The sequence below is a fragment of the Zingiber officinale genome, chromosome 5B (genome assembly GCF_018446385.1).
Source record: "Zingiber officinale cultivar Zhangliang chromosome 5B, Zo_v1.1, whole genome shotgun sequence".
In the NCBI taxonomy this organism is placed as follows: domain Eukaryota; kingdom Viridiplantae; phylum Streptophyta; class Magnoliopsida; order Zingiberales; family Zingiberaceae; genus Zingiber; species Zingiber officinale.
Genome location: NC_055995.1, coordinates 139,582,249 through 139,598,858, shown reverse-complemented (window position 1 = coordinate 139,598,858; position 16,610 = coordinate 139,582,249). Strand labels below are relative to the sequence as shown.

General features: G+C 38.6%; 3 protein-coding genes across 3 annotated transcripts; 2 read left to right on the top strand and 1 right to left on the bottom strand.

The window, feature by feature from the left end:
- The first annotated feature begins 194 nt into the window (after window positions 1–194).
- Window positions 195–2,321, top strand: LOC121987942 (E3 ubiquitin-protein ligase XBAT33-like). The gene is made up of 8 exons (XM_042541645.1): window positions 195–515; window positions 600–659; window positions 738–809; window positions 899–1,181; window positions 1,304–1,362; window positions 1,432–1,478; window positions 1,552–1,695; window positions 1,768–2,321. Exons 1-8 carry the CDS (start codon window positions 345–347, stop codon window positions 2,126–2,128), a joined length of 1,197 nt encoding a protein of 398 aa, XP_042397579.1. The 5' UTR covers window positions 195–344; the 3' UTR covers window positions 2,129–2,321.
- A 916-nt stretch (window positions 2,322–3,237) lies between these two features.
- On the top strand, window positions 3,238–7,390 carry LOC121986386 (E3 ubiquitin-protein ligase At4g11680-like). The gene is made up of 5 exons (XM_042540301.1): window positions 3,238–3,912; window positions 5,428–5,547; window positions 5,631–5,763; window positions 6,246–6,413; window positions 6,994–7,390. The coding sequence occupies exons 1-5, from the start codon at window positions 3,356–3,358 to the stop codon at window positions 7,168–7,170; spliced, it is 1,155 nt and encodes a 384-aa protein (XP_042396235.1). The 5' UTR covers window positions 3,238–3,355; the 3' UTR covers window positions 7,171–7,390.
- A 2,215-nt stretch (window positions 7,391–9,605) lies between these two features.
- On the bottom strand, window positions 9,606–10,979 carry LOC121987164 (myricetin 3-O-rhamnosyltransferase UGT77B2-like). The gene has a single exon (XM_042541056.1). The coding sequence runs from the start codon at window positions 10,977–10,979 to the stop codon at window positions 9,606–9,608; it is 1,374 nt and encodes a 457-aa protein (XP_042396990.1).
- Window positions 10,980–16,610: the final 5,631 nt, after the last annotated feature.

The following is a 16,610-nucleotide window of genomic DNA, read 5'->3' as shown; positions in this document are numbered from 1 at the left end:
CCTTATCAATCTTTCAACAATGAACTTAACCACTGAACTACCAGGTCAATTTATTATTTATAATCCCTTCTCCTCAATTAATATTTCTTCACCCTTTCTCTTTGTCCAGCTGAAGAAAGAAAGATTCAACCAATTCTGCGCTTCTGGTGTGTAAAAACCCAGTCAAATCTCTCCTCCTTTCCATGGATTTGACGAAAACAACTCGTTTTCAACAATAATAATAATAAAATTCACCAGACACGCCATCGGAATCGATCGACCATCTTCGATCTCCATGCCTTACAAATATCCCTGAAGAAGCTTTCCTTTCCCTTTCAATACCAAAAATCGTACGTGTAGCCGCCATGGGGAATTGCTTGGGGTTCTTCTCTTCCTCGAGGAAGCAGCTGGCGAGAGCGGCAGCAGAGGGCGACACAGAGGGAGCGAAGAAGTTGCTGGAGATGGAGCCAGGGCTGGCCAGATCCTCTGGCTTCTCCTCTCCGCTGCACATTGCTGCTGCAGGAGGCCATTCTGAGGTATGATCAAACCGTTCGAGATCGAGAGGAAAAAACAGAGGAGGAGAAATAATGCGCTGAGAATTCATTCGATCTGATTCGCAGATTGTGCTGCTGCTGCTCGAGCATGGAGCAGGCGTGAACTCCAGGAGCTTCTACGGACGGGTGAGTTAGTTCCAGATGTCTCCCTCCCTCCTTTTCAACGCATTCAGGCGCTGAAGTAAATCTCTTTTCGTGTCGAAGACGCCATTGATGGAGGCATGCCGCAGCGGCTGCTGGGAGGCAGTGCAGGCCCTGCTCGTGTTCGACTGCGACGTACGTGTTGTTTGGTGTTCAGGGTTAAATTTGGGGTTTCTGAGAACCCTGAAACGATTTCTTCTTCTTCTTGTTTTGTTTTCTCAAAGGTTTCCAAGGGTTCGTACTGGAATGGCCGGACCGCGCTGCATTACGCAGCTGAGGGTGGGCACGTGGCCTGCATCAGGCTGCTCGTCGCAGGGTTTCTGTCTGCCGGGGGGGACGAAGCCAAGCTCGCTGGTTTCGTAAACCAGGCCGCGAGCAGCGGCGTCACAGCTCTCCATTTGGCCGCGTTGAGTGGAAACGCAGACTGCGTGCGCCTGCTGCTCGACCTGCACGCTGCTGTCTCGGCTGAGGCACTCTGTCTCTCCTCCCCTGCCGCAGCCTCGATAGGTTAATCAATTTCACCATTTTGTTTATTCTCTCATCTCTATGATTTTCATCTAGATATCATTCAATAAAGTATAATTGATGGTAATTTACACCAAACTTCATATTCTCATACTGTTTGACAGGAGCTGGAAGCACTCCTTTGCACTATGCAGCATCCACCGGAAACCTCAAGAGTTGTCAGGTTGGCAAGCTCTCTCACTTCATCACTTTGCAGTGTGATCTAAAATGAACTAACTGCATCTTTGTTTAGGTTCTTATTGCTAGAGGAGCAAGCAGGTCAGCAGTGAACAGCCATGGGTATGCTGCTCACCTCCTCCTCCTCCTTCCTCTTCTCACTTTGTGCCCTTCTAAGTCTTCCTTATTTGTTCAGGTACCTTCCAGTCGACGTCGCTAAGTCATGTGGCTGGATTGAGCTCGTCCCATTACTGTCGATCAATTCCGAGCTGGCAGTTCCTGACTTTCCTGCATCACTCTGTCCATCACTGGTTCTCACAAACATCATAAAACTAGCAAGGTCGTTACTAAATTTACAGTTCGATCGATATAAACTCTCATTTAATCTGAAAATTGCTTAATATTTTCTCAGGGAGCATGGAATGTTCTCATCGACCGTGCCCAGTGATGACTCTGATCCATGTGCTGTTTGCCTAGAAAGAGCTTGCACTGTGGCTGCTGAAGGTTGCGGCCATGGACTCTGCATCAGGTGCGCTCTGTGCCTCTGCTCGACGAGCAGCAGCATCAAGTGTGAGAGCGAGAGGTCTGCGCCACCACCACCTGCTGCAGTGCCTTGTCCTCTGTGCAGAGAAGGAATTGTGGCGTTCAGAAGGATTCCTTCTGTCGCAGTCAGGGAGGTGAGGATCACTATAGGTGGCCATGGAGACGGTGCCCTGTCTCCACTGAAGAATCAGTCTGCAGTGGTTCCCATCGAAGAGACTGCTTTAACTTAAACACTGTAAACGAGTTCATTTTATTCTTTTGTTTTTTCTCGAAAGAAAGAACTTATTGGCATCAAATGGATTGGGGGATGTCTTCATTTTTTTTTCCCCCCACAAATCCTTCCAACATTTGGTATAACATTTATTGTAACATTAAATTACTTATTAGCTATATCAAATTTAATAATATACTTTTTTTTATTCACATTTCATATTATAGTTTGAATCGGGATAGACGTTCAGAAGTCGTTCGAAGGCTATCGATGGTGGACGAGCCATCGAGTTGCCAAATTCTGAAAAATTATAATTATTAAATTTGATACCACTAACAAGTAATTATCAATATTATAAAAAATATTATACCAAACATTCAAAAAGATTTGTCCCAGTGTTTTTGTCAGAAAAATAAACATAAGATAAGAAATTAAATATCTTCCTTAGGATTCTGAATAGTTGTCTAAATTCAAATTGATTATGGTTTACCTGTTTCGATAGACAATCAATAATTTTTAATTATAGTCTTTGGATCATTCGTATATGATAAAACTAAAAACTCCAAATATTTATTAGAAAAATGATATACACAAGAAAAAAAATTCAATGAAAACCTTAAGGATAGACACATAAAGTGACGGGGCCCACAAAAAGTGAAATAGTGGGCCATGACTTTATGTGTCTATCCTTAAAATTTTCATTGAGTTTTTTTCTTTGTACATATCATTTCTCATTTAAAAACTCACCACGTATTTTTGGATTTATTTGATATTTTGTTTCAAATATTCTTTAATTATATGCGATGATGGAACATTTAACATGGAATGGGCACAGTTTGACTAATGAAATAAAGTCAAATAACAGTAGAAATTGAGATCTCATTCCCATATAATAAATAGAGCAATGATATGCATAAGAAAAAAAACTCAATGAAAATTTTAAGGATAGATATATAAAATCATGATCCACTATTTTATTTTTTGTGAGTTTCATCACTTTATGTATTTATCATTAAGGTTTCCATTGAGATTTTTTCCTTTTATATCATTTTTCTTTTTAAATTAATACTTTTGCAATTAACTCTTAAATTTAATAAAATAGGCAAATCGATCCATTGGCTTTTTTCATGTGATTGTTCGTCTCTCAGATCCCCATTTTGTCTAGGTTTTCTAGTTCCAGCGGTGCAGTGCAAGCTTCGATCTGCATCTCGATTCCCAATTCTCTCGTTGGAGCTTCTTCGGGGGAATGTTTTGGTTGAGTTCCTTCGATCGCGTCCTCGTTGGTGGCGCGGACGCCATCGACCCTTTTCCTCTCGTGGCCGCCGGCGGTGACCAAGGCCGCAGCGGCGGCGGAGGCCTCAGGAGGCCCCGATTTAATGGCGCGGCCTGGCTCCTCCGCCGCGCTGGCAACCGGCGCGCAATGCGGGAGCCGTCGCTGTTGGTGCGGGAGTCTGCGGCGGAGCAACTGGAGGAGCGGCAGAGCGGGTGGGCCTACTCCCGCCCCGTCGTGCTTCTTGATATCCTTTGGAACGTGGTGTTTGTGGCTTCGGCGGCCGGGGTCCTGGCCCTGAGCCGGGATGAGGCCCCATCGATGCCGCTGAGGCTGTGGATTGGCGGGTACGCTCTCCAGTGCGTGTTCCACATCGTCTTCGTCTGCGTTCAGTTCCGGCGGAGGCGTCTGCTGCGGGACGTAGAGGAAAGAGGCGGGTGGAGTTGGTGGAATTTGTCTCTGACTCCTTCTAGGGAGGTGGTGGAAACAAGGGGTTTCAATGTTCACCAGAGTCAGAATGAGGGCGCCAAAAGGTAAGAAAAAGACTGATTCAACTTCCCTAATTGTGTTGTCTGTTAGGGGTTATCATAAGATTTGTTCCTGTGCTTATCTGTTACTCTACTATGATGATGATTTTACTCCCGGCAATGAGTAGTTTAATCAATACCAACCATCTTCACGTTCGTTTGCTGTGAAAATTTAGAAGGAAAAAAAAAAGAATCTTGTTGAGCTTTACCTTGCAATTCAGGCTGGATAACTTGTGTGCTTGTTTATTATACACTTCGTCAAGCTCTCAATGAGCTCAACTTAGTAAAGTCGGAAGCTCTTCCTCACAGACAATCTCAAATGCAAGCTTATAAACAAACTATATATCAAATAAATAAAATCCAGATTCAAGATACTGATGTACGCATTGTCATTGATTATGCTTAATGGTATTGATAGATAGATGTAGAGATTTAGTGGTATTTCTTGGTTGCATTATGTGTTCTCCTGATGTTAAACTGTTTAGGATTTTTAGCTTAGAAGTTAGAATTTGTCACATGATCTCTTTTGGGAATTGTTTAGAAATCTTCTGTTAGGTCTGGCCTTTTGCTTCGCAATCAGATCTTAACCTTTGACTGCATTTTGTTTCAGTGTCTTCTGCTAAACAAGTATCGTTGCTTATACATATGTCTGTTTTCCTGAAGCTTGTTTCTCTATTTACTTTTAAATATTGAACGAACATAAAATAACTTTTATCAAGCCGAGTATTGTGCTTTTTCATGAACATCTTCTTCATTTAGAACCCTTTACATAGCTGTCAACTGCCTCCTTTTCTCTCTGGATTTCGTTCCTCTTTCTTTCTCTTCCATCTTCTTCCTCCTTTATATCTTCTTTTCCTTCTTCCTCTCTTCCTCTCTCTTTCTCCCTGGATGTGCTGCCAATTCTAGGAATGATGGTAAAATTCAAGAATAACAATGAAGGGAGGAAGAAATACAAAAGGGAGAAAGAAAAGAGAATAAAGGGGAAGAAAAAGAAATGAAAATGAACTAAACACTATTTTTTATTACAAATGTTGGCTAGGTGCTTAATTAGCATACTTTTGCTGTTGTAAAAAAATTGACAAATGTACTTGATTAAAACACTTAAATGATGTATTGAAACTTTTGGCATAGCTTCTGTATGATTTATGTAGTTAATTGTTGTATTTATATAAACTCAAATTTTCCATTCTTTCCATTAAATGAACAAATCTTAATGTATTTTATAGATATAATATAAGTACCTTGCTTCACTCAAGCAAGCAGCTAAGCTTGACCCTAGCGACTCCCACAACACAAGGACATTGGTGCCTTGAAGCACCTAGTGCTTTGGCACATTGATGCCAAATTGATCAAGAACCCACATCATTTGACTGAGATGTCAATGTTTAGTATCCATATTGACTATGACAAAAATTCTTTACCTAGTTCTTATAATGCTTCTATTTTGATGTTTCTTATGACCTAGTTTTAGGTCTTGGGGTTTGTATATTGATTTTACTTATATCACCTTTTTCTTTGTAGTGTTGCTAAATATCTGGAGTCCACAAATACTTTCTTTTCTTTCATATGGTGGATCCTTGGATTTTACTGGGTATCAGCTGGAGGCCAAGCTTTGACACGGGATGCACCACAACTATACTGGTTATTCCCTATATCTAGACTATTTGGTCACTATACAAATGCTTCTGACTTACATTTTTTGTCCTTCTGGACGTGTTTCTCAGGCTTTGCATAGTTTTCCTGGCATTCGATGTGTTCTTTGTCCTCTTTTGTGTTGCTCTGGCATGTGTCATTGGCCTAGCTGTTTGCTGTTGCCTACCTTGTATCATTGCAATTCTTTATGCTGTTGCAGATCAGGTATCTCAAACCATGACAAGCTATTCTAAGTTAATATATTAACATCAGAAGTAATTTTTGTTTTCAAGTGGGTAGCTTTTTGTGTTCAATAATGGCAAATGCAATTCATTCTTGGTTGTTTTCTGTTCCCCTGTCATCATGCTTCCTTTTCACTTTAATGTTTTGATTAAACAAAGACATTCTTCTAGCTAATATGAGCAAGATCAGCACAGTTTCTCGAATGCTGAACGCAACAATTTGCCAGTGTATTGTCCAATTGATTCTATCAAAGAGCTCTCTTGAGTCCAAAGATTTTAGGTTAATTATGAAGATCAAACATAAAGAGGCGTGTTTTGGCTAATTCAAGTAAGGTGATGTGTGCATAACACATATAGGTTGCAGTTTTCGTAAACTTATTGAATTGCGAGTTATGTATCTTCTGAATTATTTGAGACTCCCTGTTCCAAACTACTCATTAGTATATTTTTTTCTCCTTTTTGAAGCAAGAAGGTGCATCTGATGAAGATATCTACCAACTTCCCAAATACAGATTCCAAAGGGCAGGCAACTCAGAAAATATAAGCGCTGGATTAGCAAGAACTGTATGTGGAATGATGATCGAATGTGGCACCGATTCTCCTGTTGGGCATGTTATATCCCCAGAGGATGCAGTAAGTCTTCTTCATCGATGTCTCATTGCAGTTAATGGTTTGTTTGATTGTAGGGACCAGGGCCCTGCAATTCATTTGCGTTCTATCTTCTCTTTCTATTTCGTTCATCTTTGTCCTTCACTTTTCCACTTCCCTCTCAATTGTGCCGAAACTTCGAGTTTGGTTGGGTCTATGCTGAAATTACGACTCCAACCCATCTAATTTGATCAGTCTAATCTGGAAATTCAAGCATGATAGAGAAGTTAGCAACATTTGTCGCAAATTCTCCCAAGTTTTCAATGCAATATTGAAATCTAGAGTTTGTTCAGGATTGCTTTGGGTAAATGATTTATGTGTTTTGTGTTGGTTGGCTTTTCTGAATTGTTAAGTTAGTCTCACCGTCTAACTTTTTGCAAATTATATTGAAGCTGAACCTATTTATATTTGACCAATCGAACATATACAATCTGAAAATCATATTTTCTCGCATGCTTTCCTTTCAAATTCTCTTAAAGCTGTTCCTTTGAACCCACTAAAGATCAGTAACCATGCAAATTGCTGCTCAGTGTTCTCGCCTATCCGCTAACTGTTGTTCTTGCAGGAGTGCTGCATCTGCCTTTTGCCCTACAATGATGGAGACGAGCTGAGAGAGCTTCCTTGCAGGCACCACTTTCACCGCCATTGCGTCGACAAATGGCTACACATCAATGCCACTTGCCCCTTGTGCAAATACAACATCATCAAGAGCAACAACCAAGCGATGGAGGAAGAGGTATAGAGGAAAGGTACTTGAGCCAAAAATCCTTCCCTTCTAATTTATGTCAAAGTGTTTATAAGATGCGCGTGTGCCTATGTTTGTATATTTCTCGGGTCTAATTTTTCATGTAAATTGTCGAATGTGACTAGTCTTTGTATTGACCCATGACAGAGGTACAAGTTGCTATGCTTAGATTTCAATTCTAATAAGAAGATGAACGAGTAGGGTTGTTTTGTTGGAAGCTTTCCAATTACCAGGTAGATGATGCTTTGTACTGGTCATGTTTTCAACTTGGAGGCAAATTGTAACTTTTATTTATAAATATAACTTTATCAGGACAAAATAAGAGAATTAAGACATTTTACATTGCGAGCCATTCAAGAGAAAGTTAATTCCTTTTGAGAATTGTCCCTTAAAAAAAAATATATCAAAAAGTCATCCAGCATATTTCTCGTATAAAAATATTTTCATTCTAGTGTTGAAATGTATCAATTTAATTTGGTTATATAATATTTTTTTTGTATTAATTTAATTTAAAATATTTAAAATTTATCAAAAATTGTTTTTAAAAAATCAATTCGTGATAAAATTATTATACCAGTTATTTAATAATTATTATAACATTAATGATTGCTATTACTGTAATAACTATTAAATAGTTGTGATTTATAACAACTATTAAATGACTGGTCTTTATTATCTACACTAGCAAATTAGTGGCTTGAAAGTATTTAAATTATACTTAAGTAATTTTTAATATATAAAATCCTTTATATTTTTAATCAAATTGAATTAAAAAAGAAAATATTATATTATAGCACTAAAATAAAATATTGTTAAATAGAAAAAAATATGCTGGTGTCCTTTTAATTTTCTTAATGAAACATTTTTTTAAAAACAATTCTCATAATTAGTAAACCCTTTTGACTTTTAACCAATTGTTTTTATAAAAATAAAAAGGGCGAAATCATATAAAGGTATTTCTCTTTTATTTATTATGAAAAAATCTCATCTTATCAATATATATTTTACTCTTTAAAATGGTTATTATTTTTAACGTTGTTCAGTAGTTTTATAACAACGGCAACTCTTACATAATTATAATAACTAATAGAAGTACAACTGCACAATTATAACCATTAAGAGCATTCATGTCAATTTCCTTATTACTATATCTAAAATTTAAGATAAATAACTCATTTTATTAAATTTAAATAATTATTTTTCACTATATACTACATCAACTATCCTAAAATTTTTACCATCCTTAATTTTTTATTATTTTCTTCTTTTTTATTATTATATTTATGAAATGAGTGGAAAGAGAGATGGAGTGGAAGGAGAGAGATTAAAAAGAAATATTATTTTATTTTTAAGATAGTGATTTCATTTTCTAAATTTAGAGAATCTCTATTTATCAAATCTAAATTTAGGGAATGGATAGGATAGCTGATACAAAAATTTTTTAGTTACCAAATTTAAAATTTAAAATAAAATCTTGGATATAGTAACTGATATGGGTACTCTAACAGCAACTACAACACGATTAACAGTGACACGTTAATATTAATATAGTATTATATATATATATATATATATATATATATATATAATTTTTTCAATATATAAACATTTTAACGTGTTGAATTCTTTGAACGCATTAAATGCTACAGTATAATGTTGAAATATTAATGTTGTATTTTTGTCCCTGGGCATGGTGTCACGGTAGGACATCCAAATTGTCACTCAAACACTCATGGTTCAATCCCCAGTTACGACGTATTTACAGAAATTTTTTTTTCAAATGGAGAGCGCAATCAAAGGATGCTGGGTATCTGGGTTGACTGCCGCATGCGCTTTCCGATTTATCCTGGTGACCGGTGGAAAACTTTCGTAGGACCAGACCGATCACCCCAGAGATAATCAATAAGGCTAACTGAGATTATCATTTTTGTTTAGATACAGTAACTTTTACAATACAATATTATAAGTAAAAATGCAATTATAATACCATGTTAAAAATAAAAAAACCTTTATAATTATTATAATATAATATTGATCAACCAGAAATTTTTTTTTATAATGGATAGTTATGTAATTACTCTATCATACACGGTATTATTAATATTGATAAAAAATTAAAATGTTGTGTTAATATAATATTAATTAAAAATAAAATATTCATATTATAATAGTCACTGGGCATTCGGCTTGCAGGAAACTTTCAAGTGGGAATTGACTGTGACTTAAATAAGGCCTCTTAGTTTTGCTGGCCTGTCATCCACTGTGAAACGAACAATTTATTATTATTATTATTATTATAAACAAGATAAGCTTGCGGTCACGTGGTCGTCCAGCCCATTGGAGCAGTTTCATGATCCATCCTTGATAGTAAACAAAGTTCCCATTTGAAAGCGTAGAGATAATTTAAAGAAGCACAACAGTACGAATATTAATTATTTAATTAGCATCAACCTGAGCAAGGTATCGAAGTTGTCCCTGGAGCTTCCGCCGGGAGCCACCGCCGCTATGGCTGCCTCCTTCAGTTCCTTCGCCCGCGCCCTCAGCTTCTCGCCTTCCTCCCCCTTCAGCAGCGAGTCCAGCGCCCGCACCACTCCCTCTTTGCTCATCGCCAACCCCTCGAACCCCGTGCCGTTCCCCCACTCTAGCGCCATCGAACGCTGGTTCATGAACTGGTCGGCGAAGATCGGCCGGCACAGCATCGGCACGCCGGCAGAGATCCCCTCGATCGCAGAGTTCCACCCGGAGTGCGTCAGGAATCCGCCCACCATCGCGTGGCTCAGCACCTCCCGCTGCGGCGCCCACCCCACCACCATCCCCTGCCCCGCCGTCCGCGCCAGGAACCCTGCCGGTAGGAATTGCTGCGCCGCCTCTTTGAGAGACCATATGAATGGCGCGCCGCTGGCGGCGAGGCCCTCCGCTAGCTCGCCGAGCTCCTCCGGTGGCGGGGTAAAGATGGAGCCGAAGCTCACGTAGACGACGGAGGCAGGGGCTTGGCGGTCGAGCCAGGGGAGACAGCCATTGGGGTCCGCCGCCACCGTGGATGGCGGGAATAGGAAGTGGAATGGGCCGATCGGGAGGTACCTGGGGAACGTGGAAGCTAAACTGGCATCGATCGCCGGATTGAGGCCTTCGAAGGTATTGAGACCGACGGCGGCTGCTTCGGGAATCTTTTGGGCCATGCGGTAGGAGAGGACGGAGAAGGGGGAGTCGATGTCGCCGGCGACGATTCCTTCTGGGAGGTCGCGAACGCGTTGCACTTCAAGGCCGGGGATGAACGCGAGGAGCTCCTCCTCGCAGCCGCCGGCGCCTTCTACGCCGAACTTCTGACGGAGCAGGTCGGTGTGGAGATGGGCGGAAAAGGCAGGAGTGCTTCCGGTACGCAGTGGGATCCACGGCACCGCCAGCTCCTCCGCCACGTCGGAGGACATCCACATGAAGGCGTCGCTGGAAATACAGCTCACCGGAACCCCGCCAGCAGCCTCGGCCGCCGCGGCGATGCCCTGCTTCAGATTACCGGGCGTCGAGGAGAGGAATAACTTGATGAGGTGCAGGATGTCCTTGGGCGGCGGGGAGGCGGCGTCCGTGGGAATGCCGTCGGCGACGGCGACGTAGCGGAGGTTGGGGGTGTCGCCGCCACCGGATGGAAGGGAGGAGAGGGCGCGTTGGGTGGCCAGGAAAGAGACGACGGCGGAGGGGGCGGCTGCGGCTACGGCTCGGGCGATGGGGAAGAGCGTGAGGGGGTGGGAAGCGAAGGGGAAGGCTATGAAAGCCACGTGCGGCGTCGAGGCGGCAGCGGCGGAGCTCATGTGGCCGAGTTTTAGCTTCCTGTAGAAAGACGCCGATGAAGTTCCAGAAGGGCATGCGCACCTTAAAAGGGCGGGAACAGAATGGAGGTAGCTGAGGATGCGGACGAGGACGTGCCACGTGTTCAATTTCCTCTCATTTAATTAAAAAACTTCAGTAAAATGACCGGCAGCAGATACAGCGTACTCCAACTATCAACTTAATGCGCTTATTCAACTGGTAAAATCATTTCCATAAAATAAAAAATATTTAAAAAATTACCTCAAAATGAAAAAGTAAACTCAGATTTAAAATTTGATTCTTATTTAAAATTTATTTATATTCATCAATAATAAAAAAATATATACAATACAAATAAATTTGAACAATAATGAACTTAATTTATTAGCATTTATGGATTAAATTTATGAACAAATGTAGTAATTTATAAAACTTCATAATTTTAAATTATTCATAAATATATTTAAAATAAAAAATACAAATTTTATAATTTACTTTGTTAGTTGAACTTGATATAGTATTCGTGCCTAAGATTTTTAATAAATAAATTTAAACAATCTCGATAAAAAAAAAATAAACTAAGAGATAGTAGCGTACTGTAGACTCCAAAGGATTCAATGCAAAGGGGAAGGCAAGTTTGATTTTTAATAAATAAATTTAAACAATCTCTATAAAAAAAATTAAATTGTGAGATAGTAGAGGACCATAGACTCCGAAGGATTCAAGGCATAGGGGAAGGCAAGTTTGACTCGAATCTAAAAGGGCACAACAAAGGCACGTAACAAGGCTCGCCGAGGAGGAATCGGGGGATTTAACTTCCCTTACAAAGGATTTGATGGGGTGTTAGACAGGGACGGATCCTGTAATTGGAATTAGGGGAGCTTGAACTTAATATGATAAATTATATAGATATACAACAAATAAAAAAAAATTATTACATATACTAATTGTGCCCTACGAGATTTTGAAATATAAAATTCATCTATAATAAAATTTAGATTTATATCTTTAGCTAAATCTCTTTCAATATAGAGTGTCAAACAATCTTCAAAAAAATCATCCTCCATTTTATTGCGAAGTGTCGTCTTCATATGCTTCATTGCTGAAAAGACTCGCTCAGTAGTGACGGTAGAAACATGTAACGTCAAAATAAGATGAATTAATCTAGTCAACATAATGTAAACCTTTGACCGCCCACTCTTAGTCAATTGCTGACATAACTCAACAAGTATAGAAACCTTCAAATTTTACATCACATTAAGTTTAAAATGTACCAATTCATATTCCAAAGCAATAGTGTCTTGATTTGTGAAATCTTCAGGATAAAACTTCTTTGCAAGTTTACAAATATCATCACTGTTAATTGAGTCAAATAAATTTTTCGGATCTAAAGCTATTCTAAGAGAAAGAAGTTCCACTGATGACTCATTGAACCGAGTATTTAATTCCAAGATGAAATCTATTGCTATATTAAAAACATCAAAGTGGTAATGATGCTCGATTGTAGATCAATATCGTTTCTCGAACAAAAAACTTTCACTTCATAAAGAAATTTTTCCCACCTGCATTCTCTAAGTTCTTGAAGGATGATTTTGGTAGTAGAGACAAATGTAATAGTAGTTGTTGTGCAAAAGGATGTTTACATATCTCCACAATAGTATGATATTGTCCACTTTGGGCCTAGGTCCTCATGGCTTTGCTCTTGAGCTCTCCTCAAAAAGCATCATGCTAATGAAGATATCCTACATCCTTTCTAACCCTATGATCTTTACCAAATCTTTCGAATGTGAGACTTTGATTGAATCTCAATAATCCTCCCCTCAAACGAAGGACCATAATTATTCTCATAATCTGGGCCTCTCCGCGAGCATCCAATCACTCTGACCTGCTCTGGGTCTCCCCACGAGCATCCGTACCTGGTCACTCTTGATCTACTTCAAGCCTCCCTGCGAGCATCCGGTCACCCTGACCTACTCGCCTCCTCACAAGTATCTGGTCACTCTGACCTGCTCCGAGCCCCCGACAAGCATCTAGTCAAGGGCTTCCCCACGAGCATCCGGTCACTCATGACCAGTTCCAGGCCTACACTCAACTTCGTTCAAGGCCACTCCACATGACATTTGGTCTGGATCATGGCTTTGATACCATTTGTTGTGCCCAAAGGATGCACACATATCTCCACAATGGTATGATATTGTCCACTTTGGGCCTAGACCCTCATGACTTTGCTCTTGAGCTCTTTTCAAAAGACCTCATGTCAATGCAAATATCTTACATCTTTTAAACTCATAATCTTTACCAAATCTTTTCAATGTGGGACTTTGATTGAATCCTAACAACAATCAAAATGTCTTGAGATTTTCTTTGAAGAATTTGACAAAGAGTATCTATTATTCTCATAATTTTATGCATCAAATGCAAAATGAACACAAATTCAAAGCTTGTCATGTTTCTATAAATTCCTTGAACTTCAGCCTTAGCTCTTCCATTTGGAGAGTAGTTACTAAGAACTTCAAAAACTTTGTAAGTTGTAGCGTACATATCTATCAAGCTTTTTACTGAGTCATAGTGAGAATTCCAACGAGTAGCTCCTCCCCGCTGCAAATTATCAATCTGATTGGCCTACTTTCAGAATCACGTTCTCCAATTACCAACATATATTTGATTTCATTTCTTTATGCAGTATGTAACTTAGCAATGCGCTTAGTAGAAGAAGTAACAATATTAACAATATTCTCCAAATGAGAAAAGAATGCCTAAATAACATTGACATCCTTAGCTGCAGAAACTAATGTTAGTTGTAGTCGATGAACAAAACAATGGACATAGTATGCATAAGGACAATCTGTGAGAAATAATGTTTGGAGTCCATTCCACACGCCACGCATATTGCTAGCACCATCATATCCTTGGCCTCTAATTTTCTGAATTTGTAGGTCTTGATGAACAAAGACATTTGATATTTCTTTTTTCAGATTTAATGAGATAGTGTCACTAACACTTTTGATGGCAAAAAAATCTTTCTGTCAAAATCCCATGATAGTTACAAACCTCAAGATAATGACTATTTGCTCTTGTTTAGATATATCTTGTGTTTTATCAACAAGAATATAGAAGAATTTATCTCCAACTTCTTTACGAATCACCTGTCGTATTCTATTTGCCATAATATGTAAAATATCTTTCTGAATTTATGGAGCGATATATTGGGTATTTTTTTTGGAGCATTCTCAAGTACAACTTCATCAATTTCCATACTCATTTTTGCAAAAGCCTTCACCAATTCAAGAAAATTATCACGATTAGATGAAGATAGAGATTCATCATTACCTCTAAAGGCACAACCTTAAAGTGCTAACCATCGAACAATAACAATTGAGGTCTTCAAACGTAAATGATTTTTCTCCTTTTCCTCTTTAGCTTGAACATGCATCACATTATCAATATGTTGAGAGGGTCTCATCAAATTTCGGCTCTTCTCTCACACATAGTATGAGGCGAAGAAGCTGCAGAACCAATTTGTGCAAGAAATACATATGTTTTTCCTTGGTTTACCCTTTTCCAATTGTCAAATTCTTCATTGATTACTGTTGAGATATTAGATAAATTAATATCATTCTGACAAAGGAAACAATAAAAATAATATTCCTTATTTGTTGAAGGTGAATATTCCAACCAATGAAACCTTTGCAACCATTTTTTCTAAAACTGACGATTTGACTTCCAAATTTTGTAGCCGGATACTCTAACATATCTGGTTGATAAGGTCCCATCCTTAGATATGAACGTCTTATCTCATCTCGTATATTGACATAATATTCACATATTTATTTTCTTTTTCCCAGATCTTGTGCAATACAAGCAGAGGATGATCGATGGTCTTCGCTAGGAGAAGCAATTGAAGGAATTTGGACACTAGGAATGAGAAGACTTTCACTAGATTGGGTTTCCATTGTAGTAGGAATTGAAGTGTTTTCATTAGTTTCACGATCTCTCTTTTTAAAGAAAGATGATATTAATGTCTTTCTTGTCTTAATAGTAGATTGATGTTCCATCTTGAAATAGTACAATTAAATCCCTAAATAAATAAACAAATAATAGTTCACTAATGGCTCAAAGTACAATGAATTAGGTAGGGAAATAGCTTGAGATAAAATGTAAATTATTATCTTATTCTAAAATAAAATACTAAAAGCTAAAGCCAATTGAAAAGTATGGATGGAATCAAATAGACAAATAGTGTTATTTTAATATGATTTTATGTAAATAATGAGTAATGACAATCCATAAAAAAACAAATTATAAATGAGCACGACAACCAATAATGTGAAGCTGGCTTTGGAAAAATGCCAAAACCAACACGACAACGTGACCAACACCATTACACCAATGCACGATGCTTTGGCGGCGAAGCTGGTAAGCCACAACATGCTCTGGCGATTTGTTGCTGCTCAACGGTGGCCACGACAACGGAGTCGGGAGGCAACTGCGAACATACAGTTAGACCTGACCACGGTTCGGAACCGACGGTTCGACGGTTCGGAACCGCCGGTTCGACGGTTCCAGGCAGGTCGACCCTTAACCTTAACCGCCCAAGACGGTTACGGTTCACGGTTCAGAACCGCCGGTTCACGGTTCGTCACGGTTCAAGATTAATATGTTAATAAAAATTAAAAATTAAAAATTAAACATTAAACATTAAAAATTAGAAATTAAAATTTATTAAAAAAAGGGCTTGCACTTATTTAAGTTGCCTACGTATCCCTTTAGGGGAATCAAAGCCCACGTAGTTCTTTTACATTTTTATCCTTTTACATTTTCATTCACTTCCATTTCCTGTTCCTGTCGTATTTGTTCCTTCAGTATCAAAATCTTCAACTTCGTCATCTGAAAGTTGCATTCCTTGGATTCTTTTCTCCGCTCTGATCCAATCGTCCAGTAATGCTTGGGCTTCCAATGAGTCGGGAGGCAAAGTTGATCGTCGTTCATCTAATATGTTGTCGTCGGCACTGAACTTCTGCTCCACAGCAACAGTTGACACTGGACAAGCTAAAATTTCTTTTGCGACCACGGAGAGAACGGGAAAGCTTTGAGCCTTCTGTGACCACCACTTTAAGATATCGAAGTTTTCGCTATCTGCTTCATTAAAATCAAAAGAAGTCGTAAAATAATTCTCAAGTTCCTATATGGAACTTGAGGATGCTCGTCGACGTTTTGTCCGTTCTTTTAATAAGAGTTGTGCTTTTGTAAGTTTTAAATTACTACTAGTAGTTTGTTGTATTTCAGAAATATTAATTTGTGTTCCATATTTTGCATAATATTGATTATAAATATCATATAAATAAATTCTAACATTATATATAATATTAGCTGGATCAGGGGAAGAAGAATCTTTAATTGGAATTAAAGCATCATAATATAAAGTTAACATTTCTTGTAAAACTTCTAATTTAAATCTAGGATCTAAAGCAAATGCAATTAAATAAATTTCAGGAATTAAATAAAAATATTTTTCCATTTAGTTTTCATAGCTAAGATGCAAGGAGATAAAGATTCATTATTAATATGTTCATTTAAAACTAATACTATATTAGAAAATTTTCTAAAACTAATTGAGCAGTGGGATAATAAAC